A 27,048-nucleotide genomic window follows, 5' to 3' on the forward strand; every position below is an offset into this window, starting at 1 on the left:
AACTGAGAGAGAGCGAGAGTTTCCCCCCAGAGAGAGAGAGAGAGAGAGAGAGAGAGCGATGAGCTACATGATAACGAGCTGTGTAACACCGCTACACAACACACAGCCTTGTCACAGCGCCTCAGAGCTTTGCTGAGCTAAATGAGCTGCAGCAGATGTTTGGTGACTGTGATCACACCGAGCTGCCTTCCTCACTTGACTTGCAAATATTTGCTAAGTGACTTTAAAATTGCCTTTTCTGTATTTTCTTCTTGGAGAATGTGTAAGGTGTTTTTTTTCCACAGTGCATATGAATGTGTGCTCACTCTGTACCAGTGTAGAACATTATTTGCCATAAAATCATAGTTCCTGCTCTCAAATCTTGAGGCAGTTGCTTCTTCTTTTTTTTTAATCTAGTTAAATATTTACGGAAAGATGGAGACAGTAAAATTCCATCGCACTGAGCGTAGTTTCAGGATTTCACTGATTGGTTTCTTGAGCCCAAAGATTTGAATCCAGACACGTTTCTGTCCTGCAATATTCAGTATGATGACTTGTTTTATTTTTATTTATTTATTTTTTGCCCCCCCCCCAAAAAAAAGGGGGGGGGGGGGCTTATTCCCAAAGGCAAATTTTAATCCTACATAGAGAGCACACTCGGCTGACTGAAATGTTTCAGTCAAATCTCTGGCCGTTATTTTTGCTGATGTAACAGCAGGCTGGTTTTTTATTTTTTTTAACATATTCTCAAAACGACCCCTTTCGGGTTTGTGAATGTTCTTTTTTTCCACCAGGAAAAATTCAATTATTCTCAAAAGTCCTCCTCCAGGACCAGGTGACAAAAAAACAAAACAAAAAAAACAGTTGAATCTCTGAATAAAACGTTTCGTGTTTCGTGTTGATAACGTTCTGTCGGCCTCGAGCAGTCGTTTTGTGCACCCCATGTACAACCGTTGGCTGTTTTGGGGTTCGAGTCCGACATGTGGTGCCTTGTTCCCCACTCTCCCGACCCGGTTTCCAGTTTCATCCACTGTCCTATCTCAATAAAGATGGGGCCGCAAGCTGAGCTGCTGCTCGATATTCAGTCAGAATGAATTCAAACGAACAAGCCTTGAAATGATGGTCAAAACCCTAAACTTTGCAGTTTTAATGAAGAAAGCGTTCGTTCCAGCCGCCCAGCTTTTGAGGCTGTGAGCCGAGCTGCCGTTAACTTCGAGCTCGGCGTCTCGGGTTGAATCTGTTTCAGAAATGTTTTCATCATGACTTCGACAGCGTGCAGCGTCTGAATTTGTTGCCTTTCTTTGTCTGCAGTGTCGCGGTTTCTCATCACATCCACGGGGGCCCTGTATATCCTGGATGTGCAAATGGAGGACGGGCTGTACAACTACAGGTGTATGACACGCCATCGATACACAGGAGAGACCCGACAGAGCAATAGCGCCCGCCTCATCGTCTCAGGTGAGAGGAGACTCAAAGTATTCTCTATAAGAGGCACTGTGTCACGCCTCCTCCTGCTGGAAGGATTTACTTGTTGTAAGTTCAGTACATAATGTGCATAATCGGCTATAAAATCTAATCTAATCTACAATTTAAAGCCGTCTAAATATAATAGGAAAAAGTGTCTGCTCTTGTTTCTGTTGTGATTTGTATTCATGTGCTTTCATTCTCTGTTTGTGCTGCTTTCATAAAGAGCGTGTGCGAGACAACAGCACCATATGGACCTAAAATGTGTGCTTGTTCAAAGAGGTCCGCGAAGGGATGAACAGAATAGAAAGTGACAGGACAAAAACACATGAATTAAAGAGGCTGCGACATGTTAGAAAGGTCATCAGCTCTGTGCCAGCCATGTTTGAGGGGGAGGGGCCTCAGGACACAAAATGCCCTTCGCTCTCTTCAACCGTTTAAAAAAAAGGAGCGCTTTGAAAAACACGAACAGGAAAAATAATTCTTGTCATCTGGAGTCCGATTCACCCCCACCTCCTCCCCCCCTTCCCCCGAAACCAGTGGAAGCGTCCTCTGTGGCGCTGACAGGAGCAGAAAAAAACCCCCCCTTGAAGGTCGAGCTATCGTAGATGAAAGCCTGACAGCGTCTCTCTGATAAAGCTCGTGTTAATAATGTGACACAGAGGTCAGACAGACAAACACATTTATGGTCACGTTAGAGTCCGATGCATCGCCGCTGGTTACAGTTAAACACATGAAGACAGTGTGGCGGGTTGATCGATCTGTTCTTCGGTTTCTATACGCTGTAAGTTACCACATCGTCCGAGTTTCAGTTCGAGACCTTCATCAGGAAAACACTGGATGTTGACTGTTTGCCTGATGATGCTGTGCGACTGTGTGGGAGTTTACCTTTAAAGGGGCCATACAAAAATACTGCGTTTATAGCGATACCACATTTATTACCTAACAGCCAAATGAATGATATATAGCTACAAGGGACACATATAGGTACATTTTTACATGTATGAATCGCTTTTTATGGCCCACTAATAAGTGAACGTTGAACTGATGTGAAGCAGGAGACGTTCTCTGTTTGTCTGCGTCGTCGGTATAAAAGAGAAATCAGGTCTGATTTTTCCTCCAAAGCTCCAGGAAGTCTTATTTTATCTTCAACGCCGCTCGCCGCTCCGCTTACAGAAATCAACAAACTACAAACTGCTCACACACTCACGTTTGAGAATGAGACACACACACACACACACACACACACACACACACACACACTCCTTCACACACGCTCACGTGTGCATGACCTCTGACCTCCTCTGGAAACATTAATGTCCAGAGTTTCAGGTCGGATGTTGATGCACGTGTGGCGAGCAACAGGTTACTGCTGCAGGTCGCCTGACGGCCATGATGTCTCGCTCAGGGATACATGATCAGTTCAGATCTATAATCAACCCACCTTTCAGTATATGCAGTGTGTTGCATTATACTGTATGAATGACGACCTTGTGCCCTCCGCTCCCTCAGATCCCACCAACTCAGCGCCCCATATCCTGGACAGCTTTGAGCGCCGTGAGGTGATGGCGTCTCATCGAGTGGAGCTGCCCTGCAAAGCGTCCGGTCACCCCGCTCCCAAATATCGCTGGCTGAAGGACAACCGGCCGCTGGAGCCCGACACGCGCTACAGACAGAGCGTGACAGGCCTGCTGATAGAGAGAGCCCAGCCCAGCGACACGGGCACGTACGTGTGCGAGGTGTGGAACGGATACGGCAACGCTGAGGTGGTGGGCCGGCTGATGGTTAAAGGTGAGTGCACGTGTGCCGGCAGTCTTTACGAGGCCAAACGCGACTCTTCTGTTGGAACCCAAACGTGACCTCTCCGACCCGCAGAGCCCCTGAAGGTGGTGGTGAGCCCGCGGAAGGTGAAGGGCAGCGTGGGGAGCCAGGTGTCCCTGTCCTGCAGCGTCACCGGATCTGAGGAGTACCAACTGTCCTGGTATCGAAACGGAGAACTCATCTACCCCAGCAACAGCGTTCGCATGACGGGCCAGCACAGAGAGAACCTGGTGATGGCCGGCATGGCCAAGAGCGACGGAGGAGCCTACCAGTGCTTCGCCCGGCATGGCAAGATGTCCGCCCAGGACTTTGTTCAAGTCATCCTGGAAGGTCAGAATTCTATTCTTTATGTACTGAACATGTTTATTTTGGGGATTCAAATGCTTTTTACTGCAGAGATAGGACAGCGGAAAAGAGAGAGAGTGGGGAATGACATGAGGGAGCTACAGGTCGGAGCTGAACCCGGGCCACCTGCACTGGGCAAACATTAAAGACACAATCCTTACTGCACGCTGCTAACGGATCAGAAAGCATGTTTTTTTTTTCAGGTGGTATCAAGTTAGCACAAGTTTTCAGACACGCAAACCTTTAGTTAATCAGGCCCTAGGTGGAGAGTCATGCCGGCTCAAGACTGCAGAGCGAGTCTCAGACAATCATGACGACAGGAGCGCGAGATCCTCAAGATCTTTACTTTTAATGTCCGCCACAGTCGACCTCAGATTTGGAGTATATTTCTAAAGGCAGCATCAGCTTCATGAGATTATCTGAAGAGGACCTGTACTCCTGTGTGTCCCATGACTGCACCAATAAAAAGAGTACATTGATTATTGATGAGCTGCATTAATCTGAGCTGCACTCCCATGCTGCTTCAGCTTATTGCTGCACATTTGCATTTCCATGTGGCTCTCTTTCCACTGTTTAGACGGCACCCCGAAGATCCTGGCTTCATTCAGCGAGAAGGTCTACAACGTCAACGAGTTTGTGTCGCTGTCGTGCACGGTGAAGGGAACGCCGGAGCCGCGGGTTGTGTGGACGCTGGACGACGAGGCTGTGATACGGGACAGCCGCCATCGCATCTCCCACTACAGCAACACGGAGGGCCACGTGGTCAGCCACCTGAACATCAGCCAGACCCAGGTTCCCGACGGAGGGGTGTACCGCTGCATCTGCAATAACTCAGCCGGGACCGTTTCCTACCAGGCTCGAATAAACGTAAGAGGTGCTTGTCAGATCAACTCTTCCAACACACCATCACATACACACATCAACATGTCTTGACTCATTCTGTTTTTAAAAGGTTTTAAATCGGACACGTTGAAAGCACCTTCATGTGCGGACGCTGAAAGAACTGCCTGACTCAGTTAGTTCAGAGGACTTCCTGTTCAGTCGTCAGACGTGCTGCTTGTCCCGCCAACATTTAGAAACTGGAGCCTGTTCATGTGTTTGCTCAGCCCGCCGTAGAAGCTCCTCTTTTCATCTGTCACTGGGGTCAACATTTACACGCTCTTGTGTTAGCATCTAAAATGTATTAGCAATGAGGTTCAGTGTGAATTAGTTTCTGTAGCGCTCCTGATCTTTGCTTTGAAGTTTTACTTCTGAATCGACCTGGAGATCCAATCAGAGAACAAGCGACAGAGTCACCGCGTTAGCTTCGTACATCGACCAATGGCGTCGCTGTGTGTGGATCAGACATGAGCCGGTTCGGCTGCAGGAGTTCAGTGATCTCTGGCTCCCTTCTCTTTATGTATTTGCTCACTTCTTAGTGTTATTTGCATATTAATGAACAGCTGTAAAAGATGGCAGATTATAGCAGGAGTGCTCGTGTCCATCTGTTGTCCCTCAGCAGGTAAAACACAGAGACAAAGACAGTGATAGAGGGTTAAAGGTTAAACGTGGTCGCACACTTGTGTGTTCTTTTATTCACAGGTGTGTTTTGAAGGTTGAAATCCAGCCAGTCTCACAGATGACTCGAGTAGATCCTGACAATATGGACTCATTCAAAAAAGTTGACTTCACTGAGTCCAGAATCGTTTTGAATCGAAAATCAATTCTGACCCCAAGAATTGAAATCCAATCATGTGACACCCAAAGATTCCCAGGAGTCCTGATAATGGCGGTGAATGCTGATTGGAGGGGCCACCTTTGGATGTCTAACCCAAAAATGCTGAATTACAGTTTGTGTCCCATCAATAAGTGACGAGTTGAAAGGAATCAATGACTGTTTTCATTTTTTTTAATGGCTCATCTGATTCTGAATCTGAGAACTCAAACATTGTTGTTCGATGCTTTTGTTGATTCTCACATGAGTCACTGCTGTGCAGATCAGCAAGTTAGATTTTCCACTTTGATCAAACCTTCGAAGCCATGCGTGGAATTCTTACTATTTGGATCCAGATCTCCAGCAGCTCGAACCTAAACCCTGCTGATCGCTTTATATCAGAACACCACTGGGTGATGAACCTTTCCCTCCAGTGTGTGAGTGCAGCATGTCTCGCTAACACTGGGCCGCTCCAGCTCTCCGTCCTTCTATTGCAGGGAGGGAGAGTGTGTTTTCTGCACACTGATTGGCTTAATTTGATTGTGTTCACTCTTGCATGCTGCAAGGCTAAATAGGGCGATCCTCTAGCCCTTAAGCGGAGGCTTGCGGATGCCGAATGCAACCAAGCAATGAAGATAAATCTCCACAGGTGCCATTGTGGAGAAAGTGTAATGACTGTTTCTCACATCGTTGGCTCCTTAATCGTGCTAAAGAGAGTAGCAACCCACGTCATGCTCGTGCTCAAAGCACACTACAGAGCCCAGTTAAACTGTCTTCTGCAACGCTTTGAAGAGAAGCCTGATCGTCCATTTCCCTGACAGACACTGAGCTCTGGAAGCCCATTGGTTATTCAGTTGGTTTTGCACAAGTGTGTGCGAAAGTCGGGAACACGAGTAATGGTTTTGATAATAGCTCCATGAGTGGGGAAAGGGAACGTTCTTCTCTAGTGCTTGTCAGAGGCAATCGCGTCCTGCACCAGAGAAGGTGGGAAGCAGAAGGTGCTGGAAGGGAACACGAGTCCCTGGTTCTTGACAGGCTGCAGAGGAACGGGTCCAGTGCAAAGTTTAGTCGGACCTCGTTTCTCGTTCATATCGTAGTCAGGCATTCTAAAAAAAAAAAAGTGCTCCAAAAAAGTCTGTAAAGTTAACGCATTTCTCAGAATGAATCAAGGCATGTCATCTTTGTGGTGTCTTGAAAACACACACAATACAGCACAACTTTCTTTTAGTCCACCACCTCCACCTCAAAATCATTTTAAGAGAGTCGTCTCTCCAATGTGTCCTTCAAGGGCCTGCCAGCATCAGACCAATGAAGAACCTCACTGCCATCGCTGGTCGGGACATGTACATCCACTGCCGAGTCATCGGCTACCCCTACTACTCCATCAAGTGGTACAAGGACTCCAACCTGCTGCCCTACAACCACCGGCAGCGGGCCTTCGAGAACAACGGCACGCTGAAGCTGTTTGACGTGCAGAAGGAGGTGGACGAAGGAGAATACACGTGCAACGTGTTGGTGCAGCCGCAGCTCTCCACTCACCAGAGCGTCTACGTTACTGTGAAAGGTAGGAGCCCCACTCACGCCTGCAACACTGTGACATGTGTCGAGCACACGGAGTGAGAAAAGCTTGAACTCATTTGAAGCGTGTTTCATAGAAGACAACAACAAAGACGCTGTGTGTCTAAGAGAAGTCATCACAGACAGAGTCACATCGACGGCTGGGTTCATCGTGAGCCGTGTTTTTAGACGTCTTTGCAAAATGTGCAGCTTGTTGCATGAAAGTGCAAAGAGAGAAAGTTTCATCGTGGGTTCTTCTCTGCCTCTTCTGTGCGTGCAGACTGTCACATGAAGAGTCATGTCGGTGTTTACTGTGGCTCAGTGTGATTCTTGTTACTCCATCAGAGTTGCTCTTACAAGTTAGCAGTTGAAAGCCTTTGAGCGAGCTGCACGGCCACACTGTGTGATAAATCTCTCAGTCTGCAGACGCTGAAATAAAATCACTTTATCGGTCCGAACACTGACCCTGTGTCTCTCCATCTGGCATGAGATGATACATTAAAGCATCAGGTCAGTATCTGCCTTTCTTGGTGGCAGAAAACACAGATATGCCGAGGTAGAGTTGTATTTTACAAAAAGCCCAGACTCACATCACTGATAGCAAAGCAGCGTTTCCATCATCCGGGCCTGCTCATGGGGCTCATCTGAATATGCAGCGGTGCAGAGCCGAGCCACATGATGATAACCTCAGATGGCTCTCTCTCTTCCTTCAATGACGATGCATAATTTGAAATGTCGGATGGGCAAAGACCCCCTCCTCCCCGTCTCTCTCTCTCTCTCTCTGGCGGGTCTCGATGTGCTAACGAGTGTGCGAGGGGGAAATCACACAGCGTAGACAAAGCTACGCCGCCATTCCGCCTCGACTAATTTGCCTCTCGGCTGCTTAGCATTCTAACGCTGCCGAGAGGGAATCCCCAGGAGCCTATTATGCCTATTTTGTTGTGAATTAAATAAGCGCTGAAGTGCCGCTTATTCCAATGTTATATTAAATCGTTAATTTTCCAAAGCGTCTGGTTCTCACGACGGCTGCAGCGTCCCCCGAGAGCAAAGAGAGGGAGGGAGAATGTTACATGCATGTTGTTTGAGAGAGAATCGAGCCGCCCTGCGTGCAGAGGTGTGATAAAACACTCCTCTCATTTATGCCGAATCACAGCCTGATGTTTGTCGTCTTTCATGGTGAAATCATTTTTGCACGTCTCCTCCCCAGTTCCGCCCACCATCCACCCGTTCGAGTTCCCTCGCTTTTCCATCGGCCAGCGAGTCTTCATCCCGTGTGTGGTCATGTCCGGAGACCAGCCCGTCTTCATCACGTGGCAGAAAGACGGCAGGCCCATCCCGGCCAGCCTGGGCGTCACCATCGACAACATCGACTTCACCAGCTCGCTGCGGATCTCCAACCTCACGCTGCTGCACAACGGCAACTACACCTGCATCGCACGCAACCAGGCCGCCGCCGTGGAGCATCAGAGCCAGCTCATCGTTCGAGGTGAGGAGCAGGAAAACAGCGTAGGGTGGTGATGTCACGGAGAAAAGAAAAAGAGCCTGACTGGGTTTCCACACAGCACGCAGAATGATGGGATCAGATTTTGGTCATTTTCAGGATTCAAACACTCGTCCCATATTCTGGTCTTCAGACTAAAGAGGGCATGTAGAGCAAACGTTTGACTTCCTGTCTGATGACAAACAGAATTCCCAGAATTCACTGGGAAACACCGCTGAACCTTTCAACGGCATGTAAGCACGACATCAGGAATAAAGTGAAGCTGATGTCAAAGTGTGAGGCTTCAGTTTAAACAGAAAACAGACTGTGTGAAAGCGTTTAACATTCATGGCAGTGTTTTTCTTTCCTTCCAAGGACGAAGTGAGTAAACAGATGCTGTGGAATGGAAATGAACCGTATTATGTCACGATAAAGTATTAATTATTTAAATGTGGAGGAAGAAAACATTTACATCCTCTCTGACAGAGACTCTGCTCTTTGACTTTAAGCTCATCTCTCTCCCTGAATACCATCAAAGACTCCATCAGCCCATATATTCATGTTCTGTCACCTTAACGGGGACCGTGAGAGGTTTCTTTGAAAGTCGGGTGCACATTGAAATTGGATTTTTTTTTTTTTTTTTTTTTTAAGACGATAAACTCAAACGCATGTTTTTTTTTTGTTTTTTTGTTTTTTTTCAGTTCCTCCTAAATTTGTGGTGCAACCGAAGGATCAGGACGGCATCTATGGAAAAGCTGTGATACTGAACTGCTCCGCTCAAGGCTATCCAGTTCCTACCATCCAGTGGGAGTACTCTAAAGGTGAGCACACACACACATCGGTGGACATTGAGTTTTGAGTATCTGGACTTTTTCACTCCACTACATCTGAAGGACAAATATCATGTTTGACTCCGCCGTGTCTCGATGAATTATCTCGCGATGAATTTGTCTTTTTTTTTTTCCTTTCCTTAAATCCAATCAGAAACCGTGTGGTCTGTCTTTGTGCCTGTCCGTCAGAGAATGGCGGTTGATTCTCTTCTCTCTGTGTGAAGCCTGGCTGACATTTTCACTGCTCATCGGGGGCTCGTTGCTCGTTGCTCGTTCCTGTTATTCTTCCTTTTCTGTATTTCAGCGCTGCAGCTCTGTAACTCTGCAGCATTCGAGTTGAGGAAATGTAAATAATGAACACTTGATCAGGATGACGCAGCTACATGAACACACACGTCTGCACTCGAGCTGTGTGAAAATACACCACCAATGTTTGAGAAGTTAATAAAAAGCAGTTTAAATACTCTTTTTATTTAACTGAAAGTAAAAGTGAGCCGCTCGCAGTCGTGTCTTCACTTTGACTCAGGTTTAAACGTTTTGCACTAAGAGGTCCGTTCAGTAAAACTCCTGCTGGATCGTTTGTTCAGATTTTCTGTCCTCCAGCGAACTCCTTTTTCTCTTCTACAAATGCCAACACAACAAACATAACGTACACAGCCTTGAGGTTGAATGCATAACAACACGTCCACACCGGGTCCACACAAGGACAGAGAGAGAGAGACGGGAGCAGCCGAGGAGACGAGAGAGAAACAGATGCTGGCTGAACGACATGTTCTGTGTATCACTCACATGTTTCTGTTCATGTCAGAATCGAGTATCGATCTGACCCGAGTCAGATTCTTATAGAGAATCTGACTCGGGTTAACTTTGTCCTCTCTGTCATAAAGATGAAACCTCTCTGATACCGGGCACATTCAAGATTCACTCAACTCCCGATACGATTCACGATATTACTGACTCGATTTATACAATTCTCTCAAGATTTATTTTACACAACGAGACTGAAAAAGATAACTTTGATGCACATCTTCATCTCTCTCTCGTTTGGGCGAGCGAGGCTACAAACCTGCTTGTTAGTGTGATTTGACTTCGCAGCTGCCATGGTTACATCACAGCTTAGAAAACAACATGGCACCAACATATTATGAAAAACAAACCAGTTAGCTAACTGGTGCTTTGTTAAACATTGAGCTTCCAGTGTTTCATCCAAAGCCTGCTTCCCTCTGTTTGAAGCCTGTTGTCTCTCTGCTCTCTCACACAGGTGCCGGCGTCCCTCAGTTCAAACCCATCGCTCTTAACTCAGGCTTCAGGATCGAGGTGTTGGTCAATGGCTCTCTGTTCATCAAGCACGTGCTGGAGGAAGACAGCGGCTTCTACCTGTGTCGAGTCAGCAACGACGTGGGAGCCGATGTCAGCAAGTCCATGTACCTCAACGTCAAAAGTAAGTCAGGCACAAAGAGTTTCATCTTCAGATCTACTCCACGCACCGTCTTTTTTTATTTATTATTTTCCACTTCTCAGAGCTTCAGGTAATATTAAAGTTTAAACTAAAGACCAAAGGTTAAACGAGTTGAACCGGGCCTGTGTCAGTGACAGCGAGGCCACCAGCAAGATGCCATCATGGTCGCTTGCTCTGAGCTTTCTGCCTGAATGAATCCCACGAAAGCCAACGCCACTGAACGCATCTCCTGGACAAAGTGCGGCATTTATCCGCTGTGTGGCCAAGGACTTAGCTCCCCTCCATTAAGCCCTGCATTCTGCATGCAGGAGCGAGCTGCCATGTGGAAAAGAGCGCTGAGAGAACGGAGGAGGAATAGTTTATCCATAACGTACAGTCCACCTTAGGTTTGAAAGAACAACACATCATTATTATTATTATATCTTTCCAGCTGTAGCGTTCGGACGTTACACGATTAAAGCCCATTAGAGGGCGTTATTCATCTCTTTTGTCAGACTTTATTAGACAGCACAGCTGAAGAGAGAGTAAGGGGGTGACATGCATGTCGGATTCAAACCCATAACAGCTGCAACAAGGACTTTAGCCTGCGTACATACGGGGTGTGATTCAAGCGCCCCTCTACAAACAACTTGGAAGGTGAAACTGTGAAGGTCTTTCCCGCACAAATCAAAACTTGTGTTGTACAGAAATGAAGAGTTGTGTTTGAGCTCATGCACCTGTTACACATTTCATGAAATAAATCAGAATACTTCCCCTCCTCAGATTATTACTCACCTGATTCATGGTTTTTTACACCCGAGCCTCCCAGAGTGAGATCTGCTGAAAGCGGGGATTTCACAGTCTGCATACATTTCCTTGATGCAGTTCAACACTGCGTCACAAACAGTGTATCTCTAAAGTCCACAGAAATGCACACGCCTGTGCCTCTGAGCTCCTGATTATGGCTTTGCATGTTTGTGTGTCTGCAGAGTCTGGGTGCTCATTTTGATCAGTCACTGCTGGATGTGGCTTATGCCCCCGTGGCTCTTATCGAGCCGGAGCAGAGCGCTCCCTGCTGAGAGTCTCACTGTCTGCCAGCCAAACAGGCTCCGGCTCCATCATGACCCGCCCTGTGTGCATGCAGCCTATCACGACCCGCCCTGTCTGCACGCAGCCTATCACGACCCGCCCTGTCTGCACGCAGCCTATCACGACCCGTCCTGTCTGCATGCAGCCTATCACGACCCGCCCTGTCTGCACGCAGCCTATCACGACCCGCCCTGTCTGCACACAGCCTATCACGACCCATCCTGTCTGCACGCAGCCTATCACGACCCGCCCTGTCTGCACGCAGCCTATCACGACCCGCCCTGTCTGCACACAGCCTATCACGACCCATCCTGTCTGCACGCAGCCTATCACGACCCGCCCTGTCTGCACGCAGCCTATCACGACCCGCCCTGTCTGCACGCAGCCTATCACGACCCGCCCTGTCTGCACGCAGCCTATCACGACCCGCCCTGTCTGCACGCAGCCTATCACGACCCGCCCTGTCTGCACGCAGCCTATCACGACCCGCCCTGTCTGCACGCAGCCTATCACGACCCGTCCTGTCTGCACGCAGCCTATCACGACCCGCCCTGTCTGTACGCAGCCTATCACGACCCGTCCTGTCTGCACGCAGCCTATCACGACCCGCCCTGTCTGCACGCAGCCTATCACGACCCGCCCTGTCTGCACACAGCCTATCACGACCCATCCTGTCTGCACGCAGCCTATCACGACCCGTCCTGTCTGCACGCAGCCTATCACGACCCGCCCTGTCTGCACACAGCTTATCACGACCCGTCCTGTCTGCACGCAGCCTATCACGACCCGTCCTGTCTGCACGCAGCCTATCACGACCCGCCCTGTCTGCACACAGCCTATCACGACCCGTCCTGTCTGCACACAGCCTATCACGACCCATCCTGTCTGCACGCAGCCTATCACGACCTGTCTGCACACAGCCTATCACGACCCGCCCTGTCTGCACGCAGCCTATCACGACCCGCCCTGTCTGCACGCAGCCTATCACGACCCGTCCTGTCTGCACGCAGCCTATCACGACCCGTCCTGTCTGCATGCAGCCTATCACGACCCATCCTGTCTGCACGCAGCCTATCACGACCTGTCCTGTCTGCACGCAGCCTATCACGACCCGTCACAGGCCACATACACGCAGAAACCTGGACTTCATCACTCTCTGTTTAGCTTCTAGTGTCTTTAACAATCAGTGAATCTGTTTGTTTGTGTTTAAGAACCCTGATACCTTCTCTGTGACGCTCGCTCTCCTTCTGAAATTCTTCACTTTGGAATTACTTTGAATATTAGCTGATAAAAACGCTGGAATCTATTTCAATCTCAAAACATGTTTGAAAAAACAAAAGCCCTCACATAGAAAATGGAAACATTCGATTATTAGAACCACACAAAAACCCACTACATGTTTTTTTTCATCTGAAAATCAAGTAGAGAAGAGACAGATCTGATTTTATATCGGTATCAGGTCTGATAGAATTTAAATATCTGATATCGGACTGACTGCAGCCAATCCAAGTCACTAATCAAGAAAAGGACGTTCAGACTGAACCGCAGCTGACACAATGTTTCCAATGTAATGCTCGTTTTACTACATCTATGTGTCAACAACAACAACACAAGTCATCGTTTCTGTACAGATTATTGATCTGTTGAAATCTGAGAGGGAAAATAAAACACACTGATCTTTGTCTGCTAGGTTTGTGTGTGTTTGTAAATGTGTGTGTTTGTGAATGTGTGTTTGTGAACGTGTGTGTGTGTTTGTGAATGTGTGTGTGTTTGTTTGTAAGTGTGTGTGTGTGTGTTGTTTGTGTTTGTCCCTGCGGTGCTCCTGGAGTGTCAGGTGCTTGTTGTGATTGCAGGCCTCTCCTGATTTGTGACGCTGTGCTCTGTAGTAACCTGATTCCCCCTGTGCACCAGGGGAGCCACACCTCATCTTCCCCTGTGTGTGTGTGTGTGTGTGTGTGTGTGTGTGTGTGTGTGTGTGTGTGTGTGTGTGTGTGTGTGTGTGTGTGTGTGTGTGTGTGTGTGTGTGTGTGTGCATTAAGAAGGAGCTCATTAACCCTTAAAGCCTGTGTGTGTGTTTAAAAGCTACAAAGTTGACGGTGTTCAGTCCATTGTCGAGTCTCCGGCTGTATTTCTGGGTAACACTGTAGTCTTTGATGTCGGGTACACTCTGTGCTGTTTTCATGTTGTTTATTCAGGCCAGCCTCCACCACTCGAGCGCTGGCAGCTACTTAAGAGGCTTAGGAGCCAATTAGAGAGGCACACAAGCTGACGCACGCTGAAGTGCTCACGTGATGGATAGTATGATCTTGGCTGTGTATTATTGGCTGTCCGAGTGCAGCTTGATGTATCAGTAAACAAACGGGCAAAATCAATAGACTCAATCAGAAAGCCCTGAGATGTATTGTAAGGACACATGCATGCTATCGGGTCATAAATGTGGCGCAGGTGAGCAAGCGCGCACACAAAGACAGACGTTTGCACACAAAGAGCTGGGCGCGTTAATGCAAGGACAGAATGTAAAGGATGAGATAGGCTGCAGCACAGTGCAGCCATTACAAAAGAGTAATGGGCTGCGAGGCTAATGCAGTGCTTCAGATAGATCCCACTCTGCAAGGCTATTGTGGTGGACTCCCGGGGAAATGAATTGCAGCTATCGTGATGTCCTAGCTTGGCACTTTCATTGTTATGAGTGTCTGTGCATAGGCTAATGTCTCGTCATAATACACCATGCATCATCTTGCGTGAAAACGGCCGCTGCACGAACGGCCTGCAGAAATCGCTTGCACTCGCTGCACTGAGTGCTGCATGTGTGAGTGCGAGCGCGAGGAGATGCACTTGTGTTTATGTTTATTTTCATTGTCGTGATGAGTTTTTTTTTTTGTTGTGTCATGACGCCGGCTTCACGCAGAGGCTTAAACAAATGCTTTTCATGCAATTTCCAGTCAAGCATCCCTACCTTGCAAAACAGATGCAATCCAGTCAATTCATTACCAATCCACAGCGGATGCTATCAGAGTCAGTCAACAGCCACTCAATGTTTATCAGGGCCAATTAAGACCAATCAAGCCTATTAGACATCATAATGTCGGCAGACGCAGCAATGAGGGCCGAGTACTTAATGAGGCTTCACTAAAGAGAAGTGGGAAACGGTCTTGTGGTCACTGAGCAGCACAGCGTCCTTCAGACGAGCAGAGAGAGTCCCCTCTTCCTCTTCCTCTGATCTCCATGTCTTTCATCTTATTTACTCATCTGCATCCAAGCCCCCTCTCTCTCTCTCTCTCCCCCCCCCCACCACCACCACCACCACCTCCGAATCGGCACAGAAGCACGCCCAGTCTGCAGGCATACATTTGCTATCATGCTCCATGTCCAAGCCAATTGTGCAGCTAAGGGAATTATTTCAGTACATTGCATGCAGGCGGCCAGTGAACCAGTCATCTTTGAGCTCTTCCCTTCCCCCGCACCCACGCCGTCTCCTCCCCAGCGCCCACTTACAGTGTGCCTGCAGGGCAGGGAGCTGTGCACAGCTCGCCCTCTCCTGTCTGGCCCCCGTTGAGCGGGGGCGCCCTGTGCATAAGAGACACAGTGCTGTGTCGACAAACAGCTCAGGCCTCAGATAAAGGTAACACACTCGTAATCTTTTCCTTGAAAGATTAAAAGCGCGAACTGAGTGTGAACATAAAATATGAACTAACATGTCGGGTCGGATTTTAAAATATCATCATGTGCACACAGACTGCTCTCATGGGGAGTGTGTGTGTCTGGAGCATATGCTTATAACAACACGTTTATAACAACATGCTTACAACAACACGTTTATAACAACATGCTTACAACAACACGTTTATAACAACACAATTATAACACCATGTTTATAACAACACGTTTATAACAACACGTTTATAACAACATGTTTGTAACAACATGTTTATAACAATACATGCTTTACAACACGTTTAAAACACCATGTTTATAACAACACGTTTATAACAACACATTTATAACAACATGTTTGTAACATGTTTATAACAATACATGCTTATAACACATGTTTAAAACAACATTTTTATAACAACACGTTTATAACATGTTTATAAAGACATGCTTATAACAATACATGCTTATAACACATGTTTAAAACAACATGTTTATAACAACACGTTTATAACAACACGTTTATAACAACACGTTTAAAACAACATGTTTATAACAACACGTTTATAACAACATGTTTATAACAACACGTTTATAACAACACGTTTATAACAACATGTTTTTAACAACATGTTTATAACAACATGTTTATAACAACATGTTTAAAACAACATGTTTATAACAACATGTTTTTAACAACATGTTTATAACAACATGTTTATAACAACATGTTTAAAACAACATGTTTATAACAACACGTTTATAACAACACGTTTTTAACAACATGTTTATAACAACATGTTTATAACAACATGTTTATAACAACATGTTTAAAACAACATGTTTATAACAACACGTTTATAACAACATGTTTATAACAACACGTTTATAGCAACACATGTTTCTAACAACACATGTTTCTAACAACACATGTTTATAACAACACGTTTATAACAACATGTTTATAACAACATGTCTATAATAGCAGGTTTATAACAACACATTTATAACAACATGTTTAAAACAACATGTTTATAACAACACGTTTATAACAACACATGTCTATAACAACATGTTTATAACAACATGTTTATAACATGTTCATAACAATGTGTTTGTAACAACATAAGTTCCCAGTCATCAGCGGAGGTTTGCTAGTCTACAAGAAGACTTCAACAATAAGAAAAGACCCCCCAATAACAACACGTTTATAACAACACATGTTTATAACAACACGTTTATAACAACATGTTTATAACATGTGTTTATAACAACATGTTTATAACATGTTTATAACAACACATTTATAACATGTTTATAACAACATGTGTTTATAACAACATGTTTATAACAACACGTTTATAACATGTTTATAACAACATGTTTTTAACAACACATTTATAACAACATGCTTATAACAACATGTTTATAACAACATGCTTATAACAACATGTTTATAACAACACATGTTTATAACAACATGTTTATAACAACACATGTTTATAACATGTTTATAACAACATATGTTTATAACAACATGTTTATAACAACACGTTTATAACATGTTTATAACAACATGTGCTTATAACAACATGTGTTTATAACAACATGTTTATAACATGTTTATAACAACACGTTTATAACAACACGTTTATAACAACACGTTTATAACATGTTTATAACAACATGTGTTTATAACAACATGTTTATAACATGTTTATAACAACACGTTTATAACAACACGTTTATAACATGTTTATAACAACATGTTTTTAACAACACATTTATAACAACATGTTTATAACAACATGTTTTTAACAACACATTTATAACAACATGCTTATACAACATGTTTATAACAACATGTTTATAACAACACGTTTTTAACAACACATGTTTATAACAACATGTTTATAACAACACGTTTATAACAACACATGTTTATAACAACACTTTTATAACAACATGTTTATAACAACATGTGTTTGTAACAACATAAGTTCCCAGTCATCAAGGTTTGCTAGTCTACAAGAAGACTTCAACAATAAGAAAAGACCCCCCCCCCCAATCAATCACAGCACCAGCTTATTAGGGTGGTTGCCTGAAAGGCAAACCACACTACTACTATTGTAAATATTCTTATTATTATTATTATATCCTCAAATTTACGCGCGCTACTCCTCCCACAGCGTTTGCGCCACACACACAAAAAAGGTATCAAAACGACCGGCTCGGTCATGACATGGGTGCTATTACTTTGTGGAAACTTCGGTCACACGATGTGGACACAAATCGAGTTTAAACGACAAAAATTTGCCCCATTGAAAATGAATGGCAAAAATTCAAATCCTAGAGTGTAACGGCCAAAAACTTAAGTTTTGGAGACATATTTGTAAATCGCCATCCTGAAGTCATTGTTGCTCACATATATAAACAAAATACATCAAAATAAAGCTCTGAGTGTCCTCTCACTCATAAAGCAAAAAGTAAAAACATAAAATGTTTCAGTCTCTCAGGGGAGGAATTTGTTTGACAGTCACGCACCACATACACACACATTGGGCTCTCACTCTAGCTGATGTCCAGAATTTCATAGTTTTCACTCATGTTTTAAAATTGCCACTGTGGTCCCAATCTGAATGTTAAATACACATAAAATATATCAAAACGTGCGCCTATTTGTTCTGTCGCTCACAGTCCAAACGGATCTGTGATACCATGTTTAGTTTTCAAGATATTTGAGGTTTTGCGAGCAGTGGTAAGCCCATTCAAAGACTTTGGTTGACATTCAGCTTTGATCTGCCAAACTGCCAGAACATTCTATCAATCAGTGAGCAGCAGGTATTCAGAGAGTGATGACATCATCATTTGAGTGGGACCATAGCAGTGGGACAGAGTTCTGTCTTAGCTGTTAGCTGACTACAGTTAAACAGTTTTACTGCAGTATAACTCAGAAACACATACACAGACGGCAACCACCCTCACAATTTCTGCTGGAATTGTCTAGTTATTATTTATAATCACTGCTCTTTCATTATAACCTCACAGGATCTGCTTTTTAAAGCGTTTCTGTATTTGAGTTTCTGGCTGAGTGTGAGTGTCTAAACTCTGAGGTTTTTTTGTTTTTTTTAACAATGACAGTAAATATTTATTTTTTACAGCAGACAGAAAGAACACAGCCAGAAAATAAAGTCAGGTCGAATCATTAATTTGGATGATTTTGATCAGATTATCTAAATGTCTGAAGCTGAGAGAAATCTCAATATTAGGCCGTGTTTATAATCTAGTATCTACTTAAACTCTCTTTAAGGTATGAAAGAAATAAACAAAGAAAATTAAACCTCCGCTGCAAATGACTTGAAATGAACTCCGTCTGCTGATTTTTTAGATTAAATCATAATGAGCCGTTTTCTTTTCTTCCAGTATTGAATCTGGATGAAGCGATGCCTCTCGTTCTCCTCACCTCTCACGTCTCACTGAACCCTGTGAGGTGGCGTCGCCGCCCTCCTTCTCTGACCACACATGCAGTATAGCCTCTCTCCTATAATTACGTCTTATTATAAGTCTGACTCTTTCTCCCTTCGGCTAATTCTGTTTTCCACACCAGTGAAACCAACAGAGAGGAAGGGTGTTTTTTTTTTCCTCCCCCTATTTGTAACTCCTTTTATTTTTGTCCTGCATTGCGACATTGAGGCCATGATTCTGTCATCATCATCATACTCCTGTGGAAATCAATAGCAGGTCCATGTTCTATTCCTGGCTACTAGAAATGGTGCTTTTTTTTTTCTAAGAGTAGTGACTGAGAGAGAGAGAGAGAGAGAGAGAGAGAGAGAGAGAGAGAGAGACTGTCCGATGCTGGTTGGCATGGTAACCTGGCCAGGTGAAAGGGAGCCTGGGAGAAGGGATGGAGGGAGAAGGGGAGGGCGGGGTGGGGGGGGGGGGGGGGCTTTTGTCTCATGGGAGCAGCCTATCAGCGGCCAGCCTATCCCCCACAATCCCCTGCAGGCTTAAGCGTATCATCACTGCCCTCTGGGTTGCTGTGGAGGAACAGGGCTCTCCTCACCTCCACATGAAAAGAAAAAAAAAATCAGTCTTGTGCGCTGCAGTAAACACACTGCGCAACATCATTCTGTGGTTTTTGTAAAAGCTGTGATGTCGATGTTTTCTTTTCTGTGGTGCAGATACAAACACAGTCAGGCATCTCACACAACATGTTTATTTTTAATTGTTAGCTTATTTGTACTTTTGAATTTCCCCGGGGATCAACGAGTGTTTGAAGCAGGCGTGCTCTTTAAGGATGATGCATGAAGCTACCTGCATGGATGAGTGCAGGCTCTCTGTGTTGTCCTCGTGCTCTTAGTTACATACGTTCTGCTCATAAGGACTTCTGTGTCTTTATAATAATTATCATAACATCATGTAGCTGGGTTTTTTCAGCGTTGTTCCAGGAGAGTTGTCTTTATGAATTAAAAATGTTCTCTGATCAATATAAAATATACAACGATAACATCAGGTAATATAAACGATGTATAAAGGCTGCATTAAAGGAAAGACGTCTTAAATAACCATAACCAAAACATAACCAGATGCTCCACGTTTCTCCTCGGCATGACCGTCGACTAAAACAACTTCATTCTCATGTTTACAACTTTATTCTCTTTTTGTTCCTGACATTAATTCTTGCAGATTTATGACTTTAATCTTGAAATGTTTGCCCTTTAAGTGGAGCTCCTGGTCTTTGGTTTAAGTTGCAGTTTACAGCTGATGCTGTGTTTTTAAGAACCAGCTCTCTCAATCCAGCATGACGTCACTCCCACCTGAAGTCACAACATGTTGTTTAGAAAAGATCAAGCCTTCATAAAGGGCTTCAACACGGCGCCATCACTGTGTAAAATGCAATGAGGGGTCTCTCTCTCTCTCTCCTCTCTCTGTCTCTCTCGCTCTGTCTCTCTCTCTCTTTCTCTCTGTCTCTCTTTCTCTCTGTCTCTCTCTCTCCCTCTCTCTCTCTCGCTCTCTCTCTCTGTCTCTTCCCCACCAAAAGAGCTTCTTTAGCAACATTTAATGAACTGCAGGTCTCTTATTTATTTACTCCATTATATTGTTGTGGCTGCCCTGCTTTCTTTTCTTTACATTCTCCTCCTCTGATTTAGATGAAAAAGTCTTTCATAATGAGAGTGATAGAACTCACAGCATGTTGTTCCTTCTGCTCGTCAGTCCCCGCCATGATCACGTCGTACCCCAACACCACGCTGGCCACGCAGGGCGAGGAGAAGAAGATGAGCTGCACAGCCCACGGAGAGAAACCCATCATGGTTCGCTGGGAGAAAGAGGAGCGCATCATCAACCCCGAGACCAGCCGCTACGTGGTGTCAGTGAAGGAGGTGGGCGATGAGGTCATCTCCACGCTGCAGGTGAGTCCCGCCGCACGCTCACGTGGCTGCGCATTTCAAACTTTTCTTTTCTGTTCACTCACTACTCCTCTCATTCCTGTGCGATCGATCAGATCATGCCCACAGTGAGGGAGGACTCGGGCTTCTTCTCCTGCCACGCCATCAACTCCTTCGGTGAAGACCGAGGAATCATACAGCTCACAGTGCAAGGTAGGACTGCGCCCGTGTCCCAGCCGAGCACGCCGCTCTCCCCCGTACAAACACCAGCTGCAGAAATCAGAATTCAGCCACAGGAGAGTAACTTCAGCTCTTATGCACCTTGTTCCTCACAGAGCCTCCGGACCCTCCCGAGGTGGAGATCAGAGAGGTGAAGGACAGGACCATCGCACTGCGCTGGACCATGGGCTTCGATGGCAACAGCCCGATCACAGGATTCGACATCGAGAGCAAGAACAAATCAGGTACGAGACAACGACACTCACAGCGTGAACAAGATGAAAGGATCGGAGCGAGTGTTTTTGGAGACTGAGACCAAATATTTCTGAATCAGCAGAAGCATTGTTTCATGCTTCTTATTCAGGTTTAATACTGAAGCGTGGACTGATACGAGTGTTTGGTGGATAGTTAGCTCTAGCTTCTCCTCCCAGCGTTGGGGAAAATGAGGAGGACGTTAAAAATCATGTTTTGGTTGATAAATCTCGGCGCTCACTTTGTCTAAGAGCTCTAATTTGATCCAGCCTGTCTTAATGCACTTAGCTGGATTTGACCTCTCCCCCCCCTGACTCCAGCAACCCCCAATAAAGCTCACCCTCTCCCCCCCCCCCTCTCCACAGCCTCCTGGGACACGGCTCAGAAGACCAAAGATGTTTCACCTCAGCTCAACCAGGCCACCATCATCGACCTGCACCCCTCCTCCACCTACAACATCCGCATGTTCGCCAAGAACCTGATCGGCAAAAGCGAGGCTAGCAACGAGCTAACCATCACCACTGACGAAGCAGGTGAGAACCAGCTGTCTCCATGCACTAACGTTAGTTTTCACTGTCTTTACTGGTGCACAAATAAAAGAGAAGGGCAAACAAGCAGGGCAACAAAAAGAGAAGCTCCCAGTCAGATTTGAGTGTGTGTGCGTCGGGTGAAAGATGAGAGGCAGACGGGGGTAAACGCCGGCTGAGTCAATTCATTAACAGCCCGGTGACATCAGCCCGTCGGCTCTGTTGCATTATTGAACACACGCTGACCTCGCACTAAAAGCAGAACTTTTCAATTAGCGGCCTCAGTAGTAAATGTCACACCCCCGGTCAATAGACTGAGGCCGGACCCCTTCTGCAAATTAGCCCCCCCCCCCCCCCCCCTGCTCATCCCTTCATCTCCTGTCTCTCCCCCCTCCCTCCCAGGCAGAGCTCTTCATGTTCCCATAAAAAAACACAGATTTCAGATCAAACCTTGTGTTATTTTCATCATAAGAACATGTTATGATGTTTGTGACGTGATTTCAGCTCCTGATGGACCACCTCAGGAGGTGCAGCTGGAAGCCCTCTCCTCGCAGAGCATCCGAGTCACCTGGCGGGTGAGTTCATCGGACGTGTGTGTGTGTGTGTGTGTGTGTGTGTGTGTGTGTGTGTGTGTGTTTGCATGCAGAGAGTATGAAACTGATAAGTGAGTACAAGTCTCTGTGAGTTTTGAATTGGGACAAGAAAAAAAAAACAGTTGTTTCCCAAAATGGAATGAAGAACTGTTTTGAACTGTAAATTGAGAAGTCTTTGAACTCAACACTTCCCCTGCAGCTCCCAGGTGTGTCTCTGTTTCACTTTATGAACGTAAAGCTGGAACAGTGCGTGTCCTCAGGTGCCAGTCGAGTCTGCTCTGACTGGCACCAGTCGAGTCTGCTCTATTAATAATCAAGGGATCAATCCATCGTGACCTCATGAAGATTCTGTGTTTGATATCGTTGAGGCTATCTGGCTATTCTGGTCGAGCCCTCGGTTGGTTTGTTCTGCTTCGACTCCTGCACGTCCCTGTTTGTCAGATATCTGATCATACAGGGTAAGAAGTCCTCGGCATAAACAGGAAGTGTCATCATGCTGATCACACGCTGCACTCACAGAGCCACAGTAACTCTCTTCACCCCGATGTGTCCTCGAGGACTCCTGTCTTTTTTGTTGGTCTTTTTTCGTTAAAGCTTGACAGCCTCCGTGTTTCAAATCCCCCGTCTCATTTGTCCCCAGTCCCCCAAGAAGCATCTTCAGAACGGAGCGATCAGAGGCTACCAGGTGGGCTACAGGGAGTACAGCTCAGGTGGGAACTACCAGTTCAGCGTGATCAGCGTGGAGACGACGGGAGACAACGCAGAGACTCTGGTGCTGGACAACCTGAAGAAGTTCACACAGTACGGCGTGGTGGTGCAGGCCAGTAACAGCGCAGGGACGGGGCCTTCGTCCACAGAGGTGGCAGCCACCACTCTGGAGGACGGTAAGACACGTAGCAAAACATCCTCTGATTAAAGTGTGAACAATAGAAGAAGACATCAGAACGAAAAGTTTTTAAGCTGACACTCAGATCAGCCGTAAAAAAAACAACAACAAAGATGCAGATTCCCTGAATTAATCTGTGATGCTGCATCGCCCCCTGGTGGAGAGCAGAGGCTGCTGCAGCACTTTCACTGAGCGTTTGTCTCTCTTGGCTCTGTCCCTCCTCAGTGCCGAGTCGTCCTCCGGAGAACGTCCAGGCCACGGCCACCTCTCCCGAGGTCATCTCTCTGTCCTGGCTGACTCCTCCCAAAGACGCTCTGAACGGGAACCTGCTGGGTTTCAGAGTCATCTACTGGGCCAACCTGCCTGACGGAGGTACGTCTACACACCTCTGATAAAACATGAGAACACAGTTTCACACAGGAGGGTTTTTAAAAATAAGTCCTGGAGGAATCTGCACTTTATGAAAATACAGAGGGAAAAAAGTTTCTTGGTTGTCCTTCAGAGGGCTTTATCACCTACAAATTATATATTATTATATAATTATATAACCTACAAAACACACGACATCACTTCTTAGGTATGAAATTTAAAAACAAACAGAAGAACATTTAGATTTTGTTGAAATTTCAACTTTTTTTCTTTCAAATCTCTAAACTGGAGAAGCAAAATAAAGAGACACAGAAACATTGGTGTCTCAGGAAGTTGTGCTCTGATTCAGGAGTTTACTTTTCTGTTCTTCATCTCTAAATATGTCTCTCTTATGTTTATGAACAATGAAATACACAAAAATAGCACCAATTCAAATCAGTCGTTTTCCCGTGTGCTCACATCTTAATTAAGTCCAATAGCATCTTTTTTTTATTTTTTTATTTATTTAACCAGGTAATTACCAGGTAATTCGGCCAGGTAAGTGACCTGGCCGAGAGGGCAGCATCACACCTCTTAATAAATGAAATAATAATAATAATAATAATAATAATAATAATCAAATGAAAAACGTGCATGATTAAAACAGTTTACAGACAATAAATCTTGAGAAAAACAAGAATTGCTTTGTGCAGGTGGTCGTACCGATAAGCTGCAGAGTTGTAATGACAGGTTACATTTCAGACGCTGTCCGATCGTCCTGCGTCTTCTTGTCCTTTTAGATCGAGCCAAGGCGTCAACGTCACTCTGGAGCAAAAACATCTTGCAGTGTAAAATAACCTGGGATTTATATCAAGATGAGATTGCCATTGGTGCTGGTGCTCCAGGTGCATTCTGGGTACCTGAGTAGTCTCCATTCTGAGCCAACAGTGTGCATGTTCCTGCTGAGGGCCGTCACATGCCGGTTTGTGTCAGAGGGATCGGTTGTGACAGCTCGATTACCTCTGACCTCTTTACTGTCACATCATGTTGGCCGGTTTACAGAGCGTGACCGCTCCGCATCTGACAGCCGGGACTAGTTTGCATGGTAACAGTCTGCTGCTCTGCGGACAAACAGTCAGGACTATGTGATTTAGTAAATGCTTCATGGCTCGTCTTTTATATCACCCATGCTCCACAGTGAACAGGTTTCATTTGTGATGAAAACACTCAAGTGTTCGTTACCTCGTTAACCCTCTATACTCCGAAGAGAAGTTAACATGTCTGACCAGCAGAGGGAGACATAAACACCCTCTAACAAACAGCGTTAGGATCTCAGTGGTTAATGTGTCTTTTTTTAGACAGACACAGTTCAGGAAAGTAACACACACACCCACACACACACACACAAACACACACACACACACACACACACACACACAGAGATATGCTGCTAGCACTCGGGTTTAGACGCATTGTAAGTCAAGTTCTCTCATTTCTCTGTGATGAAGCAGATTCAAACAGAAAATAAAGATATAAAACAAAATGTCACGGCTTGTGTTAAAGCATCTTTGAGGAACTTTTGATGACTTTGGCGCCCCCTGTGCTTAAAGTGCAGGTACTGCTTTAAAGCATCAAATCTCTTTTAAGTTGCAGTAAAAATATCATTTTTACGTGTATTTTTCAACTGTTGTTATTTTATTACTACTAGATTTTTTAATTTATTTATATTATTTATGTATATACATTTATTTATTCATTTATTATGATTTATTTATTTATATTATTTATGTATATACATTTATTTATTTATTCATTTATTATGATTTATTTATTTATATTATTTATGTATATACATTTATTTATTCATTTATTATGATTTATTTATTTATATTATTTTTTCTTCTCCCCTTCTCACTTAATGCCTCCAAGTATAAAGACACATGTTAACACAAAACACACACACACACACACACACACACACACACACACACACACACACACCCCTTCAACACCCTCAAAACACACCGTCATTGGTTCCTGCTTGTTTCCGTTTTGTCTCATTCGTCCTAAATATTAACACACGTGTTTTTCACATCCTCACATTTATCTCTCACTTGTACAAAACTGTCTTACATTAATGATAAAAAAATAAAAAAATCTGCATCTCTCAGGGCTGAAGAGTTTCCTCTTGTCGATGATGTAAAGCAGGAAGAAGACAAACGTTGTAAAGTAGGTGCACACACCGTGAGAGAGACATCAATAATTCAAGTCCACGAGCTGAGACGAGTCAAGGCCGAGCACTCCCGCAGACCTTGGACGTGTGCTTGTTTAAACTTTATGACTGAACATAACGTCCAATCCAAGGCTGTGATATGACACCCTCGAGCATTACATCCCCTTTAACGTTCCTGATCTGCTGTATAATATATCCATTACAGGTTTGCATGAGTGGCAGCTTGTCATATCAGAAGAGTATTTACAATCAGTGGCTTTGATTAGAAGAGGCCTTCTGCCAGACGTGTCCTCGCTCCCTTTGACTCTATTCTCTCTCTCTCTCTCTTCTCTCCATCAGAGCTCGGAGAGATCCGGAACGTGACGACCTCGAAGCCCTCTCTGGAGCTGGACGGACTGGAGAAGTACACCAACTACAGCATCCAGGTGTTAACCTTCACCAGAGCCGGAGACGGGGTGCGCAGTGAGCAGATTTACACCCGCACCAAGGAGGACGGTAGGAAGGATGAAATGAACGCTCGTTTCTCTCTGATGAATGTGCTGCAGACTGGATTTGACTCGCTGCCGTAGGGCATCGAGGAATTAGAGCAAGTCCTCACATTAAACTCAAAATGTAGCTTTTGCTAACTTGGCGATATTTCCCAGCAGTGGTTGAAGCCCAGTAGTCAAACTGAGAGTGGCTTTGAATGGGATTATAAAGTGGAGAAGACGTGCATTCAGTCAAATCTATCATCTCGCTTTATCACACTGTTCTGTTTATGTAAATATTACTTTCATGTGTCCGTGCAGTTCCTGGTCCTCCGGCCGGCGTGAAGGCTGCAGCTGCATCCAACTCGGTGGTGTTTGTGTCCTGGCTTCCTCCGCTCAAAGTGAACGGCATCATCAGAAAGTACACCGTCTTCTGCTCCAACCCGCACCCCACGGTAACACTCCACACACTACGTCCAATCACACACACTCCACACACTACGTCCAATCACACACACTCCACACACTACATCCAATCACACACACTCCACACACTACATCCAATCACACACACTCCACACACTACGTCCAATCACACACACTCCACACACTACATCCAATCACACACACTCCACACGCTACATCCAGTCACACACACTCCACACGCTACATCCAGTCACACACACTCCACACACTACGTCCAATCACACACACTCCACACACTACATCCAATCACACACACTCCACACGCTACATCCAGTCACACACACTCCACACACTACATCC

General features: G+C 45.2%; 1 protein-coding gene across 5 annotated transcripts in view; it reads left to right on the top strand.

Moving 5' to 3' along the window:
• The window catches only part of LOC306831969 (cell adhesion molecule DSCAM-like), a 100,652-nt gene that overhangs the window by 61,234 nt on the left and 12,370 nt on the right, over positions 1–27,048 (top strand). For all 5 annotated transcript variants that reach the window (XM_079356286.1, XM_079356290.1, XM_079356287.1 and 2 more), the window contains 17 exons: positions 1,291–1,437; positions 2,956–3,234; positions 3,319–3,594; positions 4,187–4,483; positions 6,591–6,866; positions 8,067–8,345; positions 9,041–9,160; positions 10,431–10,610; positions 20,565–20,761; positions 20,854–20,950; positions 21,073–21,201; positions 21,574–21,741; positions 22,240–22,310; positions 22,969–23,212; positions 23,440–23,586; positions 26,135–26,290; positions 26,584–26,717. In XM_079356286.1, coding sequence (XP_079212412.1) covers positions 1,291–1,437; positions 2,956–3,234; positions 3,319–3,594; positions 4,187–4,483; positions 6,591–6,866; positions 8,067–8,345; positions 9,041–9,160; positions 10,431–10,610; positions 20,565–20,761; positions 20,854–20,950; positions 21,073–21,201; positions 21,574–21,741; positions 22,240–22,310; positions 22,969–23,212; positions 23,440–23,586; positions 26,135–26,290; positions 26,584–26,717 — 3,197 coding nt within the window. The remainder of the gene's footprint in view (positions 1–1,290; positions 1,438–2,955; positions 3,235–3,318; positions 3,595–4,186; positions 4,484–6,590; positions 6,867–8,066; positions 8,346–9,040; positions 9,161–10,430; positions 10,611–20,564; positions 20,762–20,853; positions 20,951–21,072; positions 21,202–21,573; positions 21,742–22,239; positions 22,311–22,968; positions 23,213–23,439; positions 23,587–26,134; positions 26,291–26,583; positions 26,718–27,048) is intronic.

This window comes from Symphodus melops, assembly GCF_947650265.1.
Source record: "Symphodus melops genome assembly, chromosome: 11".
Taxonomy (NCBI): Eukaryota; Metazoa; Chordata; class Actinopteri; order Labriformes; family Labridae; genus Symphodus; species Symphodus melops.